This window comes from Anoplolepis gracilipes, chromosome 11, assembly GCF_047496725.1.
Source record: "Anoplolepis gracilipes chromosome 11, ASM4749672v1, whole genome shotgun sequence".
Taxonomy (NCBI): Eukaryota; Metazoa; Arthropoda; class Insecta; order Hymenoptera; family Formicidae; genus Anoplolepis; species Anoplolepis gracilipes.
The window spans coordinates 8,390,030-8,406,381 of NC_132980.1; the positions used below are offsets into that span (position 1 = coordinate 8,390,030).

The following is a 16,352-nucleotide window of genomic DNA, read 5'->3' on the forward strand; positions in this document are numbered from 1 at the left end:
TGATTATTTCTTATGACAAAGTGTACTATAATGGATTAATATCCATGGATAATATCCATGGAAAATATCAATAATAAATATCCATGGAAAATATCAATAATAAATATCCATGGATATTAATCCATTATAATACACTTTGTCATAAGAAATAATCACGGTTACTGCGCAATTATGTAAATTCATGTAAAACAATGAATTTTTTCCATAAAATATCAATAATAAACTGTGTCTTGTACAATACTGCCATTTTCAAGCAAAGAATAAATTATATTTATTTAAATTTTATATTATATTTATTTGTAAATAGATTTGTGTGTATGTGAATACTCACTTTTTCATATCTTTCTGATAAACATTAATTAATTAATTTTTTTATATAGAGAAATATTTTACACAAAAACATGAATATAAAATATGTTAAACAAAGTAGACATCGTGTTTTTATAACGTAAAAATTAAATATAAATATGTGACATTTGCCCCTCGACTTTAGAGATATAAACTGTTAAATTTGATTCACGAAGGTCTAATACAAACTATTTGATATATTATAACACTGATTCGCATTTTATGCGCTAGATAAATCCATCTGTTATGTCGACGTGGCGATTACATTAAAATATTGCATTTACAAACAGATAAGATCTCAAAATTCAATTTAATTTGTTGTTCATTTAACACGACGGGTGTAATAAACCATGTTTTGCTTAAGAATTCGCTTAAGCAATACATTCCTCATAAGCAAATCGTAAAATGCCTGTTAAGAGTAATAGATATGCCATAGACACTCTCTTATCTGTTTAAAAGGTCGCACGAGAGAAAGTGTTTCATTTATATTCATTTTTTTGTATTATTTCCTTTGCATACAGTAGCCATTGTCAATAATCGAATCTTCTCTGAAATTTGTTTTCGATGAACCATCAAAATTAAAACGACTGAGCAGAAGTGATCTTTTAATTACTATCACATCTATTGAAATTTATATTTATTTGTGAAAGAATAATTAATGTGGATAAGCAAATTTTTGTTTTAAAAATATGTTTGCGCATGAATTATATTTAATTTATATAATCATAAATTTTTAGAATAAATTAAGTTTTTAATAATAGTATACTAATCAATGAATGGTTTGTTATATCTTTATTGAAAAATATCAACGCATTAGTGAAAGATTACTAAAAAATTAATTTCGCATAATTGTAAAAGTGATTTTGAGAGGAATAAAAAATGTAGACAAAATATCATAGAACAGCTTTATATAGAATATAGCCATTCATTTCTCACGCAATTTCATTATCATTGTTGCAATGTTATTCGCATTATCAATAAAGTCAATGACCCTGGCAATCATAATGAAACGTCTGACGATTGCATTAATTTTTCTTTTCTTGAATGGTATTGACATATTACATTTAATTCGATAAAGAGCGACATATATTAGAATGACACGAACATAACAGATAAAAGGCAGAATATGATGATAGGTACGACGCAGAACATAATGAATGTTAATGGATAATGAGTTATTCCGGCAATAAATAGCATATTATACAACTCGATCATTTTCATTATTTTTATCTTTAAAAAGTAAGAAAATTATAATAATAGAGTTCCAGTAACACACTTAAGTTTATAAAATATAAGATTATATACTTTGGCCACTTTACTACACGTGTAAAATTATTTTATTTCCTAATTCTAGAAAATTAAAAAATATATAAAGTTAATTTTTCATTAATCTTTCATTAATTCATTAATATTTTAATGCAGATGTAGCAGATTATTTTGTTATTATTCATTATTATACATTATCGTTAAAAAAATTAATTTCTAAGAATTTTAGAACTCATAAATTCAGTCGTAATATTACATTACATTACTTTTGCTTAACATTAATCAATTATGCACCTGTCACTAATTATTATTATTATTATATAAAGATCTCTTTTAATTTTAACACGATGATGAGAGCGAGAACATATAAAGGTCAACTACTTGACCTTTTTTTGCACGATGATGAGTAGCACTGTGTATGTAGAATACGCTAACGATAAATGTGCAAAGAGAGCCATGTACGTGTATATAATTATACATAATAATATATTGGAATCGAAATAGAATCAATTTTTTAATCAGATAAATAATAGTAATTTTAGTTGAGCTTACCTGTTAGATAATCATATCTTACTTTGTTCCTACGGTTGCAGAGCATTACGAACGTGATGAAAGACGCCTCGTATATATCTAGATGGGGGCTCAACATGTTGATCCGTCGAACGGACACCAATCCTCTGGTTGAAATGACTGCGCGCGAGTTCATGTTCGGCTACCAATCGACTCTCGTTACCCTCGGCAATCATTTAATGCCCAGCTGGATCAAATTCGACAAGCTGGGATTAATCGATAGAGTAAGAAATAATTCGCAAGCGACTTTATTAATAACTTTATTAATATACGCGAGATCTAATACGATCTGTGAGTATGTAGTTTTAAATAAAAAAATGTGTAATTATAATAAAATTAGCTAAATCAAAATAAAAATTGATTTATTATATTTATGGCAATTAATTAAAAAATGTTTGCTTTGTACAGCCTATTTTTCAAACATGTTTTATTATTCTAGTAACGTAAATTCTACAAGATTTTTGATAATATAAGTTTTGCGTTTTTTCTAGATGTACGATTTTGACGGTGATTACGAGACCATTTACACGGGAGAGATCGATCGCCGAATGGCGGGCTTAATTGATACGTACAACGGAGACGTAAACCTACCGCAGTGGACCGGAAAATGCGCGAATGTGCATGGTGCGAGTGATGGCGTCAAATTTCCAAGCTACATAGAACCGAACGATACGCTCCTCTTCTTTCGCAAGAGCCTGTGCCGGAGCGAACGATTGGTAATTTTAGTTATTGCAATCATTTCGACGAAATGATTAACTCGTCCGAGACTAAAAATCTTACACCAAGTCATGCGATGCGTGTGCCAATATTCTGTTATTAACTTTTTTCACTTATACAGCGTATAAGTAAGCGTAAGCTCGTAAATTGCTCTTACGAAATTCGCGGGTGTATCCCTCGAGCAATTTAGTGTCGATATCTCGGCGCAAAAATTTCATATTTTTTTTTTACTCCTTAATTCATATCATTAAACTTCTATAACTGATCCTGTAATTAAAAGTTAATAATGTAAACTGGTACTTATATAACTGATAATACCTCTAATTATTAATCGTTATAAGTTAAAAATTATTTAATATCTTAGTATATATATATATATATATATATATAATTTTTCACTCAATAAAAATTAATCTCCATATTTTTACCATAAAGAATATATCTGTAATGTTATATCACAATTATTAAATATTCTATATATATGATATTTCATAATATAATAGATTTAAAAAATTTTTTTTTTCTAATGTAATAATATTTCTCGAAAATAAATATATCTTTTTTTTCAAAGGTAAAAGTCGGAGAAAAATACATAAAAGGTTTGCATACGTATCAATATGAATTCATGGAGAATGAATTAGACAACGGAGCAGTTAATCCAGAAAATAAATGCTTCTGCCGTAAAGGACATTGTTTGAAACCAGGCTTAATCGACGTGACCGATTGTTACTACGGTAAGATATTCCTATTCTAATTAATTAATATTTTTTCTAGATTACTTCTATATAATTTAAATTACAAGTAATTATTGTCGAAACATTGATATAGACTTGTTGCAATATAGACTCTTTTGGCGAACAAATTAGTGCATTTAATACTTTTTATAGCTTAATATTTATTATTTTTAGTTTCAAACAATAATATAATAATATATAATGTATTTATTATATATATATATATAATAAATACATTATATATTATATATATACACACACACACACACATGTATATTTGTTATGTTATTTACATTTTTAAACGCAATACTTAAACAATACTCAACTAGCGATCATGTATGTTACGAAAGAATGAACTTTTCAATTTGCATCGCGAAATCTTTCTCCAATGCATCGAGATTTTTCTCCACTGAAATCGTGTCGCAAGATTTCAATTGCTTCTACTACAAGAAAAATCGAGAGTTTTGATTAGGAACGTGCGCGTAGGATAAAAAATTATTGTCATGTCTTTTCTTCTTTAACAATAAGTAGCGCACAAATCGATTGGCAATAAATGATTGGCTTTTTTGCGCTTCCACAATATTCCAAAACATTCGACCCGAGTCTTCAATATTAATGCAATGCAACGATTTTCTCAATCGACACACAGTGCATTATGCACTTGTACCGATAAAACGCAACAAGTAATCGATCAGCGACGCACTGGACAACATTCATGATAGTAAAATTATCTACGATTACGATATAATGACCGCGGGAAGCTATTTTCGTTGAGTAATGAACGATACAAAACACTTTACGAGTGGCAACTGTGTCAACATCTCGCGCAGTATTTCAACGATTTTATCGCCGGAAGTGTTATATTTTTATCAATTTGATCACCCAAATGATTTAAAAATTGTTTTAGTATCTGCCGATTTCAGATTATGTAAATAGAACATTAAAATATGAATGAGAAACGTGAAGAAAAAAAAACCTGATAATTGCATCAATACATAAATGCAAATTACATAGTATAAATTTTAGTCCGTGAATATTATATATATTATAGGTATCGTGGTATTTCATATAATAGCGTTAAATTATTCGTATTAAAATACTATTTAAAAAATTATAAAAATATTAACTGCTTGAGAAAGATATTTTTTGTATATGTTTTTGTTTATGAATTTATTTTTTGTCAAGTGGAACACGATTGTACTGACATTTAAATGTGCGTTGACACTTAATTGCAATCTATATAAATAGAAATATTGTCTGTTTTGTTACAGGATTTCCTATCGCCCTCTCGTATCCGCATTTCTATAAAAGCGACCCGTCATTGTTAGAGTCCATCGAAGGATTGCAACCTATAAAGGACCTACATGAATCCTACTTCTTCATTCAGCCAAAATCCGGGTTACCCTTGGACCTGGCATTCCGATTTCAAATCAATATGGCCCTGCAAGACATCGGACACATGGCTAGAGTGGAGAAATTCAGTGACTTAACGCTTCCACTACTATGGTTTGAAATCGTAAGTATAATAAATATATTCAATCAAAAAAAAGAAATAGGAAACAAAATAAAAAGAATAGGAACATTATTTGTAATATTTTTCTCTAAAAAGAGCGTAGTTAAAAGATTGATTTAGAGTCACTTATATTGTATACACTTTTCTAAATTGAATCAAAGAAAATGTCATGTTGATTAAAAGATTTGATAGGAGATTAATAAATAGTTCACTAATCGTTAATGAAAACACACTTCTCACTCGTTTTATTTAATTATGACTAAGATTTCATTGGAAAATCAGCCATTAACTGATTCTCAATGAAATCTTACAGTTTTGAATGCTATATTTGTAATTAAAACCATATTTTATCAATGATAATATATATTGATATTCCATTAAGAGAACATTTGTTATATTATGTCTATACTATATCTTCTTCATAACAATTCATGCAAAATATTCCATTACTTTGCTCGATCACGAATTTGTTCGATTCATCATCGAACGATAACACGTACATAAAATATTTCAATAAAAAATTTTTTTTCTTCTTAGGGAATGCATGAACTACCGACCGTACTGCGTCTACGTTTCTGGTTTTATCTAAACGTCTTGCCGATTGTGCAGGAATTGATTTTGTATCTTGCGTTCTTATTCGGCGTGATTTTACTCGTTTGGTGCGTAGTAAGGATACTATCTCATCAGGCAAACAGATCTCCGGAGGAGGGATTTGACAGAGAAATAAAAATGAGACAAAAACGGGCCCAACAGGACCAATGTGTCGATCAAAAGGCCAAGGAAATGGATGTCTATAGTTCACTTCTGATTCTTGGTGATGCAAATCTAACATCTCTAACGGTGTAATAATTCAATGATCTAGCCGTAACGTGTGAGCGAGCGAAACATATCTTCAATTAAATGCTCTCTAATTAAAAGCCCTTTGGCTATATTTAAGAATTTTTTACTAAGTGGAAAAATATGCGCGTGATTGTTCGAATACTAAAAATTCTATAAATGAGTCTAAAAAGAGATGAAGACATTATAATTCTTTCTTTTCGAAAAAACAAATCGCAAATACAATCTAAATGTAGAGAACATATCACGTGGAAATTAGCGTAATAAGATCCTAAAAATACCTGATGTAGTTCATTGTCTAGCGTGTCAAAACTGCATTTTCCATTTGCATTTAACTGGACATATTTGTATTAACATAAATGAGATTTTATATAACAAATAATATAACAAGAAAGTATTATTTCGCTATACATATTATATGCACAGTATATAAAATATATATTATTATACGCGTGTTATATATGTACTAGACTAGTATATACTATACCCGTTTATTCAACGGATAATATCAGGATATCTAAAGTCATAAAATTCATTCGATTTAATTAATCTCGATTAAATCATGAGTTAATTCATAAATATTTTTAATTTTCGACTTTTGATGTTGTGAATAATAATAATCGTAATAATAATTTTTTCAATTATTTTATTTAAAAAAATCTATTTTAATATCTTAATAGATATATTTTAATATCTAAATATCTATTTTAATATCTAAACAGATGTTCTGTCTAGTAAGAGATAAGGTTACTTTCTTGATTATTATTCGCTATAACAAGATTTTCCATATGATAAATAATGCAAATAATGTGAACTGCCTTATATTGAAATAACTGTTACAAACATCACTTAAAGAATTAATGTTTTCAAGTTAAAGCAAAGCATATGCTCCTGAATATTTTAATAAAAAAATAAATCGAGATGATGTGACTTGTGTAACAAGATATTTCGCTGATCTAATGCTAATATGTGTCATACAAAATCAGTATAATAAAAAATGTAATTCAAGGGAGCAGAGTGATCAAGTTATTGCGTTGGATATATCGTGCAATTAATATGTGCATAAATAATTCAAAGAAGAATCGTAATTATTTTTTGCACATGTTATTTACCCACACATTAATTACAATAAAAATTCATAAAATTATGAAATTAAAAAAAGGAAAAAAAGCCCGTATGTTATTGTGTATCAAAGTTATATTGCGAAAACATTTATATTTTTCCATTTTGTATTTTTATGTTATGTTTTGTATAACTAAGTTAAATTAATTTTTAGATAAAATGAAACAATTATAAAAGAATTAATTTGAAACAATTATAATTCTCTACATAAATTTCTTCAAAGGAAATTTATGTAATATTTTAACAAAAGATTACAACATGGATTTACCTCGTATATTCATGTTAAATGTTAATGGTGGTTCACTACCATTGAGTAAACTTCAATTGCTGTACACAACATGCTAGCAATCATGTCTGTGATAGTTTCATTTTGCTCTTTTATGTTTCATTTTCGAACAGTATTCATTTATATAGAAATAATGTAGAAGAATATGCTAAATCAATATAAGAATATGCATTTTTATTGCCAATTACACCAAATTTATATTTTACAATTAGTTAACAATTAACGATCCCTCTCATATCTATCATTAGAAATAAAGCTAATGTAATAATTTTTAATGTAATTTAGATTTTTAACTTTAATTAATGTTGACAAAATAAAACGAAATTATTTTTAAAGTATTATATAATCTTTACAGATTTATCTCTTTTAGCAAAAAAATGGATAAAATTGGTTATCTTTTAAATTCATAATTAGTAAATATGTATATAATATGTCATTAATCTATAATTTCATTACTTGTCATACATTGTTATTTAAAATTATTAATTTCTTATTGCAATATTGAATTATAATATCTGAAACGAGAAATTGTGTGAATTATTTTTTGCGTCCAAATTATTTGGCTTTTTATGCCTACCACATTCGTAAGGAAAAAATTTACATGATTTCTCGCTTCTAACGTAACTAATATACTGCAGTAAAGGATAAAAAATTGTAACTTTTTTATTATTTTTGTTTTTCTACTTTATATATATATATTATATTAAGAAAATTTACTTTTTATTTAACTCGTCATCTATCGAACAATATATGATAAAATTTTGAAATATTAAATGAAGCATTGCAGGTAGTAATTAAGTGATCTATATGTACTAATACATTTGCGCAGTCTACACTTATATACATAGCTTTTTTTTACCTCGCTTCCTTGTAAATATAAAAATAATTATTGAATATGCGATGTGCACTAAAATGTTATATTGGGAAGCTTTTAAAAAAGGAATATGATATTTTTATACATGCGAAAAAAGAAAAGTACACAATCTTTTTATATATTCATATTATTTTATTTACTCTTTATGTTATTTTCAAAAATCAAAAAATTGCGATATTATGAATTACTTTAGAAAATTAGTAATGATATATAAATTTATATGTAGAACATAAATGAATATATATGTATATATATATATATAATGAATATAAATGATAGCTCAACGAGAAATATTTTTCTCTAGAAAATATCTTGCCTCATTTATACAAATATATATTAAAAATATTTAGGTTTAATGTTAAATGTAATTAAATATGTGCTCATAATTATATATTTAATGCAATATTTAGAAATATAAGGATAGATTTATAATCTAATGTATATTCATCATAAATCTTGTTAAACTTTCTTTTTACATATGTAGAATGTAGACAATGCATTAATTTAATAAATTTTATAAAAAGTAATATAAAAGTTTATAATACATATACAGTCGGACCTCTTATCCTACGACCCTCTTATGCTACGAAACCTCTTATCCTACGACAAAAAATTCTCTCATACTACGACCACGAAAGGGGAATTATATCCCCACTCTCAAATTTTTGTTGTAGGATCAGAGGTTTAAGGGGAAGATTCCGGACCGAAAATGTTTCATTCATACGATACATAATACATCAGAATTTCATTGTAATAATTATTCAATTACCTTTTTAAGTCAAATTTCCATATATATTCTTCCTGAAAATTTTTTCGTGTGTGTCTACTCAATCGTTAATAATTATTACACAATTATCAACATAAAGCTGATACATCGAATGTGAAATACTAATTAATTCTAGTGTTTTCTAGGTATTATAAGTATTAGTAACTTTACGAAGTAAAAAATGATCATGTATTTATTTCGAAAACAGTGTTAATTTTATATCACCTGTCTACAATAAATACGAAATATATAAACAAAAAAGAATAACGTTAGATACAAAATAAAAAATTTTTCAAGATTGGCTCATAAAGTTTGTAACAAAATTATGTATTCCTTCTTTATCTGTAAAATAGAAATAATATTATTAAAATTTCTAATATATATGTATATACCTGAAACATTGAATAATAATAAAATGTAAATTTTTGATCATCTTACCAAATATTTTCTTTCTTAACATACTGTAGTGCATTTCTCTGCAAGTTTTTGAGAATGTTGATCTGTCTGGAAGACGTTCTGATGGATAATATTTCATCAAATATGATTTTAAAATTTCTGCTGTTTTGAATTGCATAACTTTATCTGCAGGTACTTTTAGTCTATTACTACTTTTGTCTTTTTCTTGCTGTTTTAAATTAAATAAGTGAGTAGTTTTTTCTTTTCTATTTAATTCCGTGTTAACTTCCTTTTCTAAATGCTTCTTCGTTTTACCTTTTTCCATCATCAAAAAATCATCATTTATAGTGTTAGTATTCATATCTGCATCTCTTTTCTTAACCACTTCATTTTTCTTGACTTCTGTGTCAATCTCGTCATCTAAAATCTTTTTATCAATATTTTTCTTAAACACATAATTATTAATTTCGTCATTACATTCATTATGTACAATTCTTCTTTTCTTAGCAGGTTCTATATCATCCTCTTGATCATGCTCAATGACTTCGTAATTTCTTTTATCTTTATTTCTACTTTTAATCGCATCTTGGTTTTTAATAACATTGTCAACGTTTGATTCTGTGTCGAGAGAAATATCTCCTCTTTCATCTGTAGTCTTCTTCGATACTGATCGTGCTGATGCCAAAATTTGTTCATAAACTGTTTTACCTGTTTTTTTTACACTTTTATCTGTTTTACTTCTGCGAACTTTTAATTTAGAGGAGCTTATATTAGATTTTGATTTAGAAGAACTTGTATTAAATTTGGACGTGCTATCATTATAAATTTTTCGTGCACAAACGAAATCATTTGACATTTGCGTCAATGATGTTTTATTTCTACATGTATTTTTTTGTGTACTATTGGATTCAATTTCATTTTTAATTTTATTTATTTCGACATTTTTAACATCTAATTCCTTTGATTGAATCCTTTTATTTTTATTTGATGTAAAAGATTGTAGTCTTTCTTCATTTAAAATCTCTAATGCAGTTTTAAAAGAAGAAGGAAAAATTGATTTATATTCGCTTGATGGCAAACAAGTATTCTCATTAAATTCGGTTATATTAGATTCTTGTCCGCTATTAAATGTATCAATATTATTAGAATTGTTAAGTTCTATGTCATGACATTCTGTTTCATTATAATCACTTATTGTTTCATGGATAATATTATCATTAGTACATTTTCGTATCGACGAAATCTATATAAATGAAGCAAAAAAAAAATTATATGTTGAAGATTTTATACACAGAATAATAATATGTATATATAAATGTTTTATATATATATAGAAAACATTACATACCAGTTTAGACATATCAAGTTTATACTTATTTGGTACTTTAGTACTAGAAAATGTTTTGTATTCTAAGCTATTAGCCATATCATGAATATCTTTTTCCTGAAGTCGTTTGTCATCTTTTGAAGAATGTTGATAATTCTTAACTAATGCTACTTTCAATTCATTATAAAAATGTTCCCGTACCTAAAAATAATGAGAAAAGTGATTACCATATGAAAATACTCAGAATATTACTAAGAATATTAAATACAAAAATAATATTGTGTCTTACTTGAACGGTTAAACCTTTTATTTTTTTATCTGTACTGTCAGCTGCACGGACGTGCGCTATTTTGGCGTATTCAATATTCTGTCGCTTTACCTAGAAAAAGAGAATTAAAAAGAGAAATAAAAATATTTAAAAAATGTATTTGTAGCAAACTTACTTTATTCTCGTTAGATAGATTGCGTCGAAGTGCAAATTGTTCCATAATAAGTTCTTTTCTTTCTCGCCTTTCAGCTGCTATAATCTTTTCTCTTGGTTCTTCTGACTCGTCGAATCCCTCACTATATCAATGATAAATACTTTTATGTATGAACAGTATTTTACATCATATTAAAAAATCTATTATTATTTTGTTTAAACTTATATTAATAGTTTGTTTAATAAGTTGATTGTTCACTTACATTTCGCCGTTATCGTCGTAGTTCATCTGCATTACACTTCCTATATTACTTCGGAATTTTTTAGTATTTACTGTACTTTGATACATTTCAAACTGAGCAATTTTCGCCCGCACTTCGTCTTTGTTTTTACATGTGTCACATCTGTTTCTGCAAGGTGGAGGAGAATCTCCAAAATACTTGGAGAATACTGCGTGCCGACATCTGCAAGAGGATATAAAAATATAATTATTACTGATATATTTAAAATACAAATATCAATATTACAAATTCTACTTTGTACAATACTTTTAATGTATTATATTTTAAATGTATTATTTTTTTCAAAAACTTCCAGGGTTTGAAAATGTATATAATATTTAAAAGATCTTTAAATTAAATAACTAATATTTTCTTTTATTCTTAATAATTTTTTATTTATAACAAAGAATAGAATATAGATCGTACTTTGCCTCTAAACAGTATGCAATACTTTTTTCAAAATCTTGCCACTTAATTTTTGCAAGTTCCGAATTTTTACGCGTAATTTCCTCCTTGATAAGAAATGAAATAGGTCTGTATTCTTCATTGCTAAAATAAACCCTGCAAAATGCTGGATTGCCATCTCTCCCAGCCCTTCCTGATTCTTGATAATATGCTGCAATATTCTTAGGTACTGTCCAATGAATCACAAATCTATATAAATTCATAACATAAAGGTATTTTTTCTTTCTACTTTAAATTGCCTTTTAAAGGTGCTGTAATAATTTACCTAACAGATCCTTTATCAACACCCATTCCAAAGCTGCATGTTGCTGTAATGACAGGTACTTCACCTGTTGTCCATTTATTTTGTACTTCATTACGTTCTTGAGCTTTCAAGCCTATTGAAATATTAAAATAAAATAATATCGTTCTTGTAAATTTGTATCAACATGCTACAAAAATTGTACATACTCCCATGATATGCCAGTGTTGTAATGCCGGCAAGAGTCAATTTATGTGCAACAATTTCAGTTGTCTCCTTTTTTCTACAATAAATGATACCACAATTCCTTTTGTGCTAAAAATATTATGTTCATGAAAAATTTGTTATATTATTTTAAATAATTCATAAAATATCATATAATAATGATAATAAAATTTAACTTACTATGGGAATAGAATTATCTAAAGGTCCTAATGCATCTGAAATAAAATTTTTCAGATGTTCAAATGGTTTGTCTAATGTTTCTAGGAACCACACATCATAATATAAATTAGGACGAAATACTGGCTGAGAGAATATCAATGCATCTTTCATATGCAAATTTTGGAGAATATCATCCTTTACCTGTAACAAAATATAATATATAATAAGATTTAATATAGATATATAATATGATTTAAAAACTGAATTTCGTTTTTAAATACTTGTTTTGCTGCAGTTGCTGTTAATGCAATCATAGGTATTTTGGGACATAATTTCTTAAACACTCCCAATTGTCTATAAGTTGGCCTAAAATCGTGACCCCATTCACTTAAACAATGAGCTTCATCAATAACAAAATAAGAGACTGCCTTCTTTTTGCTCAATTTGGTTACAATTTCCTATAAATTAAATATTATTTATTTATAATCCTTGCCTTGCAACTTAGAATGGCTTCAAGTTTATATTTTCTTATATAAACTATATATTTTACTGTTGTACTGAGAGAGAATTCAACCAAGATAAAAGTAACTTTAATAACTATAACAATTAGAAAATACAATACTTGAAAATGATGTTGCGCTCCCATTTCTGGAGTAACATATAATAATTTGATTTTGGGTGAATTTGACATAAGATCTTCCATGATTGTATTTCTTTCCTTGCTTGATGTAGTAGAGTTCAAAGAACAAGCGGTTATTTTTTTAGATACTAAGAAATCTATTTGATTCTAAAAATATAAATTAAATCAATATATAATTATTCTTTTGCTGGGCTGTTACACAAAAATATACATAAAGTGCAAAAAATACCTTCATCAAAGCGAGGAGTGGTGAAAAGACAATTGCAACTTTCTGCTCTTTCATTATTGCTGGTAACTGAAAACAGAGAGACTTTCCAGAACCGGTCGGCATACATACAAATACATCTCGCTTTCCTAAAATTATCAAACGTTGTATGATTATTTTTTTACAAATCTGATAAATATATTCACTAAAGAAAAAATTATACATTTAAAAAAAAAAAAAAGAAAGTACATATTGCAAATATAATGATTCTAACAAAATAAATAATTCATGTGTGACAGATTAATTTTTCATAAATACCTTTGTGAATGGCAGTAGTGGCTTCTTTTTGAATGTCATTTTTAAAATTCTCATAACCGAACTTCGATTTCAAAACGTTCTGCAACATTCTAATATAAATATTTATTTATCGTTGTATGTTTCTTTAAAATAAAGCCAATAAAGCAACGTATCAGATACACTTGCTATTTTCATGTATCAGATAGAGTTGTTATTTTTTTCCAATCTAACGAATAAGCATATGATATTCTCACTATTCACATCCACTATATACATGCCGTCATAAACAAGTTATCATACGAGAAAAGGTTATGTATCTCATTCATTCGCATATATAGTTGACCATGTAGTTTTGCCCGCTTCAAAGTGGATCTAGTTGGCGTTACTGTCAAAACTATATGGTCAGATGTCAGATTCCTTTATTGGCTACGATAAAACGATTTGGTTCATGTCCGTGCTAAATCTATACATACTTTATTTTTTTATTATGTACATACATGCATATATTATTATTGTAGCTGCCCATTATCTTTTTTTTATTTTAATACATGTTGTAGATAAAATTATTTTATGTATATATAAAAATATATGTGTGATATATATAATATAAATTTACATATTTATTACATACATAAAATATTTTTTATATAATAATTCTATTTTTCGTAAGTTGCTTTTTTTTATCCTGATTGGTCAATACACATCATACACACACGCACGCACACACAGAGAGAAAGAGAGAGAGAGAGAGAGAGAGAGAGAGAGAGAGAAAGCGCAGAGAAAATGGCGGCACTAATGAAAGCAGTGCATGTTTCCAAAAATGTGAATAATGTAATGAAACTTTTCACGAATTTGTCTTTAACTCCGAATGTCATCACTCCTTCTAAACATGTATTTCTCCGCAGGTTTGTATCACATCCTTCTCAAAATGTGTTATTTATATTTTATTTTATATACTCTATCATGTATATCTTCCTAACTTTAATATAATTTTTAATTTTTTAAGTTAAAAGAATTTTCTACATATTTGCAGTATAATAAATACACATTCAGCTAATATAAAAGCAGTCAATTTTTCATAAATAAGTTATCTATTAAGTATCTTTTGTCTTTTTTGACATACAAAGTTAGATCATCACCATATAGCTTATCGAGTTATCTTTTAATGCATTTTCTTTGTTATATAGTACACCAGCTTTGCACTGTGCATTTATACATATTACACCGAACTACCGTGATTTGATGGAATTTTTCGACGAACCAAAAAATTTGGGGCAAAATGAGGTAAAAGTTGGTCGATCTTGGAGAAAGGATGAACTGAGGTTGAAAAGTAATTCAGATCTTCATAAACTATGGTAATTGGTCTATTCTGAATTATTTATATATTTGTAGACATTACTCAGAATTTGTCAAATGAATATGTTTAAATAAATACAGGTATGTGTTATTGAAGGAACGTAACATGCTTATGACTATGGAAGAGATATGTAGTAGAAAGAATGAGATCTTTCCAAATCCTGAACGTTTAGACAAAGTTCAAGATAGTATGAGTAATTTGGAATCAATTGTTCGTGAAAGAAACAGAGCATATCATATGCTTGAAACAGGTGAAACAGGAGAGCGTCCTGGAAAATTGGTTTATAATCTCCTAGGTAAGATCTATACGATTAATTGATTTCTATCATATGGTTTACTGAAAGATAAAAGACTTGCTTTTAAAAAATTAGAGAACAAGAAATATGTATAGAAAACAAATCAGTTTTTTTTTTATCTTTTTTTAGGTATAAGATTTTATCATCGAATGCGTCAATATATCATACCAAAATTCATGAATCGAAGATGGCACAAGTGGCACTTGTTTGGTTTTGGTGGATATGCAACTCGGCGATTCTTAAGATTTTACAGAGAAAAAATTTGGAATGAAAGACGCAGAGCAAGAAAGTTCGTAGCAATCAGTTTTGTCAGTCACTAAAATTATGTATCAATCTATTTGTTCTTGTTAAAAGATAAGAAAACTTTTGTTTCAGTCGTGCCAAAAATCGTGTTGCAGTGTTAATGAGCAAATTCCCGAATATGGATCTTGAAGCTGTGAAAGAACAATTTCCAAATGTCGATATAGAACGACTAAAAACTTTAAAAAGAGCGAGAGGCCATCATGTATCTGAATAAATGCAGCATTAATAGAATAACAAAGTATTGAACATTTGTTATATTTGCGAATATAAGATATCCACATATGTAATATTATTTGTAAATTTATGTCTGTGTGGCATCTCTTTAAAAATATCTATATTCTATAAAATATCATGTATATTATGATTTAGATTTTAAATCATATAATTCTAAATGAATTATATGTATGCAGTTTGCATCATAGAGAGAAATATCTTACAAAAATAATATTATCTACACAATTATTAAAACTTTACAATATTATAGAGTCAAATTGTATTATTCTCTTATAACACAGACACAAAGTATTGAATAATTGTGGTATAAATATGACTAGGGAAACATTCATTGTTATTGTTTGAACCTGATTGAACTCTCATAAATAGAAATTCATAAAATTATGAATTTGAAAATAAGATACTTTTTTCTCTCTTCTTCCCCTCTTTAAGAAATAATATATTTTTTAAACAATAAAAAAGGGATAAAATAA

At 27.3% G+C, this 16,352-nt stretch overlaps 3 protein-coding genes across 4 annotated transcripts in view; 2 read left to right on the forward strand and 1 right to left on the reverse strand.

Annotated features, from left to right (window-relative positions):
- The window catches only part of LOC140670770 (scavenger receptor class B member 1), a 35,142-nt gene extending 27,555 nt beyond the window's left edge, over positions 1-7,587 (forward strand). For both annotated transcript variants that reach the window (XM_072901503.1, XM_072901501.1), the window contains 5 exons: positions 2,208-2,408; positions 2,676-2,900; positions 3,473-3,635; positions 4,907-5,151; positions 5,686-7,587. In XM_072901503.1, the coding sequence (XP_072757604.1) occupies positions 2,208-2,408; positions 2,676-2,900; positions 3,473-3,635; positions 4,907-5,151; positions 5,686-5,994 (1,143 nt within the window). In that variant the 3' untranslated portion in view covers positions 5,995-7,587. The remainder of the gene's footprint in view (positions 1-2,207; positions 2,409-2,675; positions 2,901-3,472; positions 3,636-4,906; positions 5,152-5,685) is intronic.
- Positions 7,588-9,208: 1,621 nt separating this feature from the next.
- On the reverse strand, positions 9,209-13,999 carry LOC140670769 (ATP-dependent DNA helicase Q5). The gene is made up of 14 exons (XM_072901500.1): positions 13,712-13,999; positions 13,418-13,542; positions 13,171-13,335; positions 12,830-13,006; positions 12,570-12,749; positions 12,374-12,479; positions 12,189-12,300; positions 11,885-12,112; positions 11,441-11,641; positions 11,200-11,320; positions 11,046-11,135; positions 10,778-10,957; positions 9,472-10,672; positions 9,209-9,375 (listed from the first exon to the last, which is right to left on the reverse strand). Exons 1-14 carry the CDS (start codon positions 13,797-13,799, stop codon positions 9,326-9,328), a joined length of 3,024 nt encoding a protein of 1,007 aa, XP_072757601.1. The 5' UTR covers positions 13,800-13,999; the 3' UTR covers positions 9,209-9,325.
- Positions 14,000-14,439: 440 nt separating this feature from the next.
- On the forward strand, positions 14,440-16,278 carry Mrpl47 (mitochondrial ribosomal protein L47). Its single transcript, XM_072901504.1, has 5 exons — positions 14,440-14,595; positions 14,878-15,045; positions 15,128-15,342; positions 15,472-15,631; positions 15,718-16,278. Exons 1-5 carry the CDS (start codon positions 14,474-14,476, stop codon positions 15,857-15,859), a joined length of 807 nt encoding a protein of 268 aa, XP_072757605.1. The 5' UTR covers positions 14,440-14,473; the 3' UTR covers positions 15,860-16,278.
- Positions 16,279-16,352: the final 74 nt, after the last annotated feature.

Coding starts and splice junctions, on each gene's coding strand:
- LOC140670769 (XM_072901500.1), bottom strand. CDS start 13,799: ATGTTGCAGAACGTTTTGAAATCGAAGTTCGGTTATGAGAATTTTAAA. Junction 13,543..13,711: donor CACTACTGCCATTCACAAAG/GTATTTATGAAA, acceptor TGATAATTTTAG/GAAAGCGAGATGTATTTGTA. Junction 10,673..10,777: donor AACTTGATATGTCTAAACTG/GTATGTAATGTT, acceptor TCATTTATATAG/ATTTCGTCGATACGAAAATG.
- Mrpl47 (XM_072901504.1), top strand. CDS start 14,474: ATGGCGGCACTAATGAAAGCAGTGCATGTTTCCAAAAATGTGAATAAT. Junction 15,046..15,127: donor TCAGATCTTCATAAACTATG/GTAATTGGTCTA, acceptor AAATAAATACAG/GTATGTGTTATTGAAGGAAC. Junction 15,632..15,717: donor GAAAGACGCAGAGCAAGAAA/GTTCGTAGCAAT, acceptor CTTTTGTTTCAG/TCGTGCCAAAAATCGTGTTG.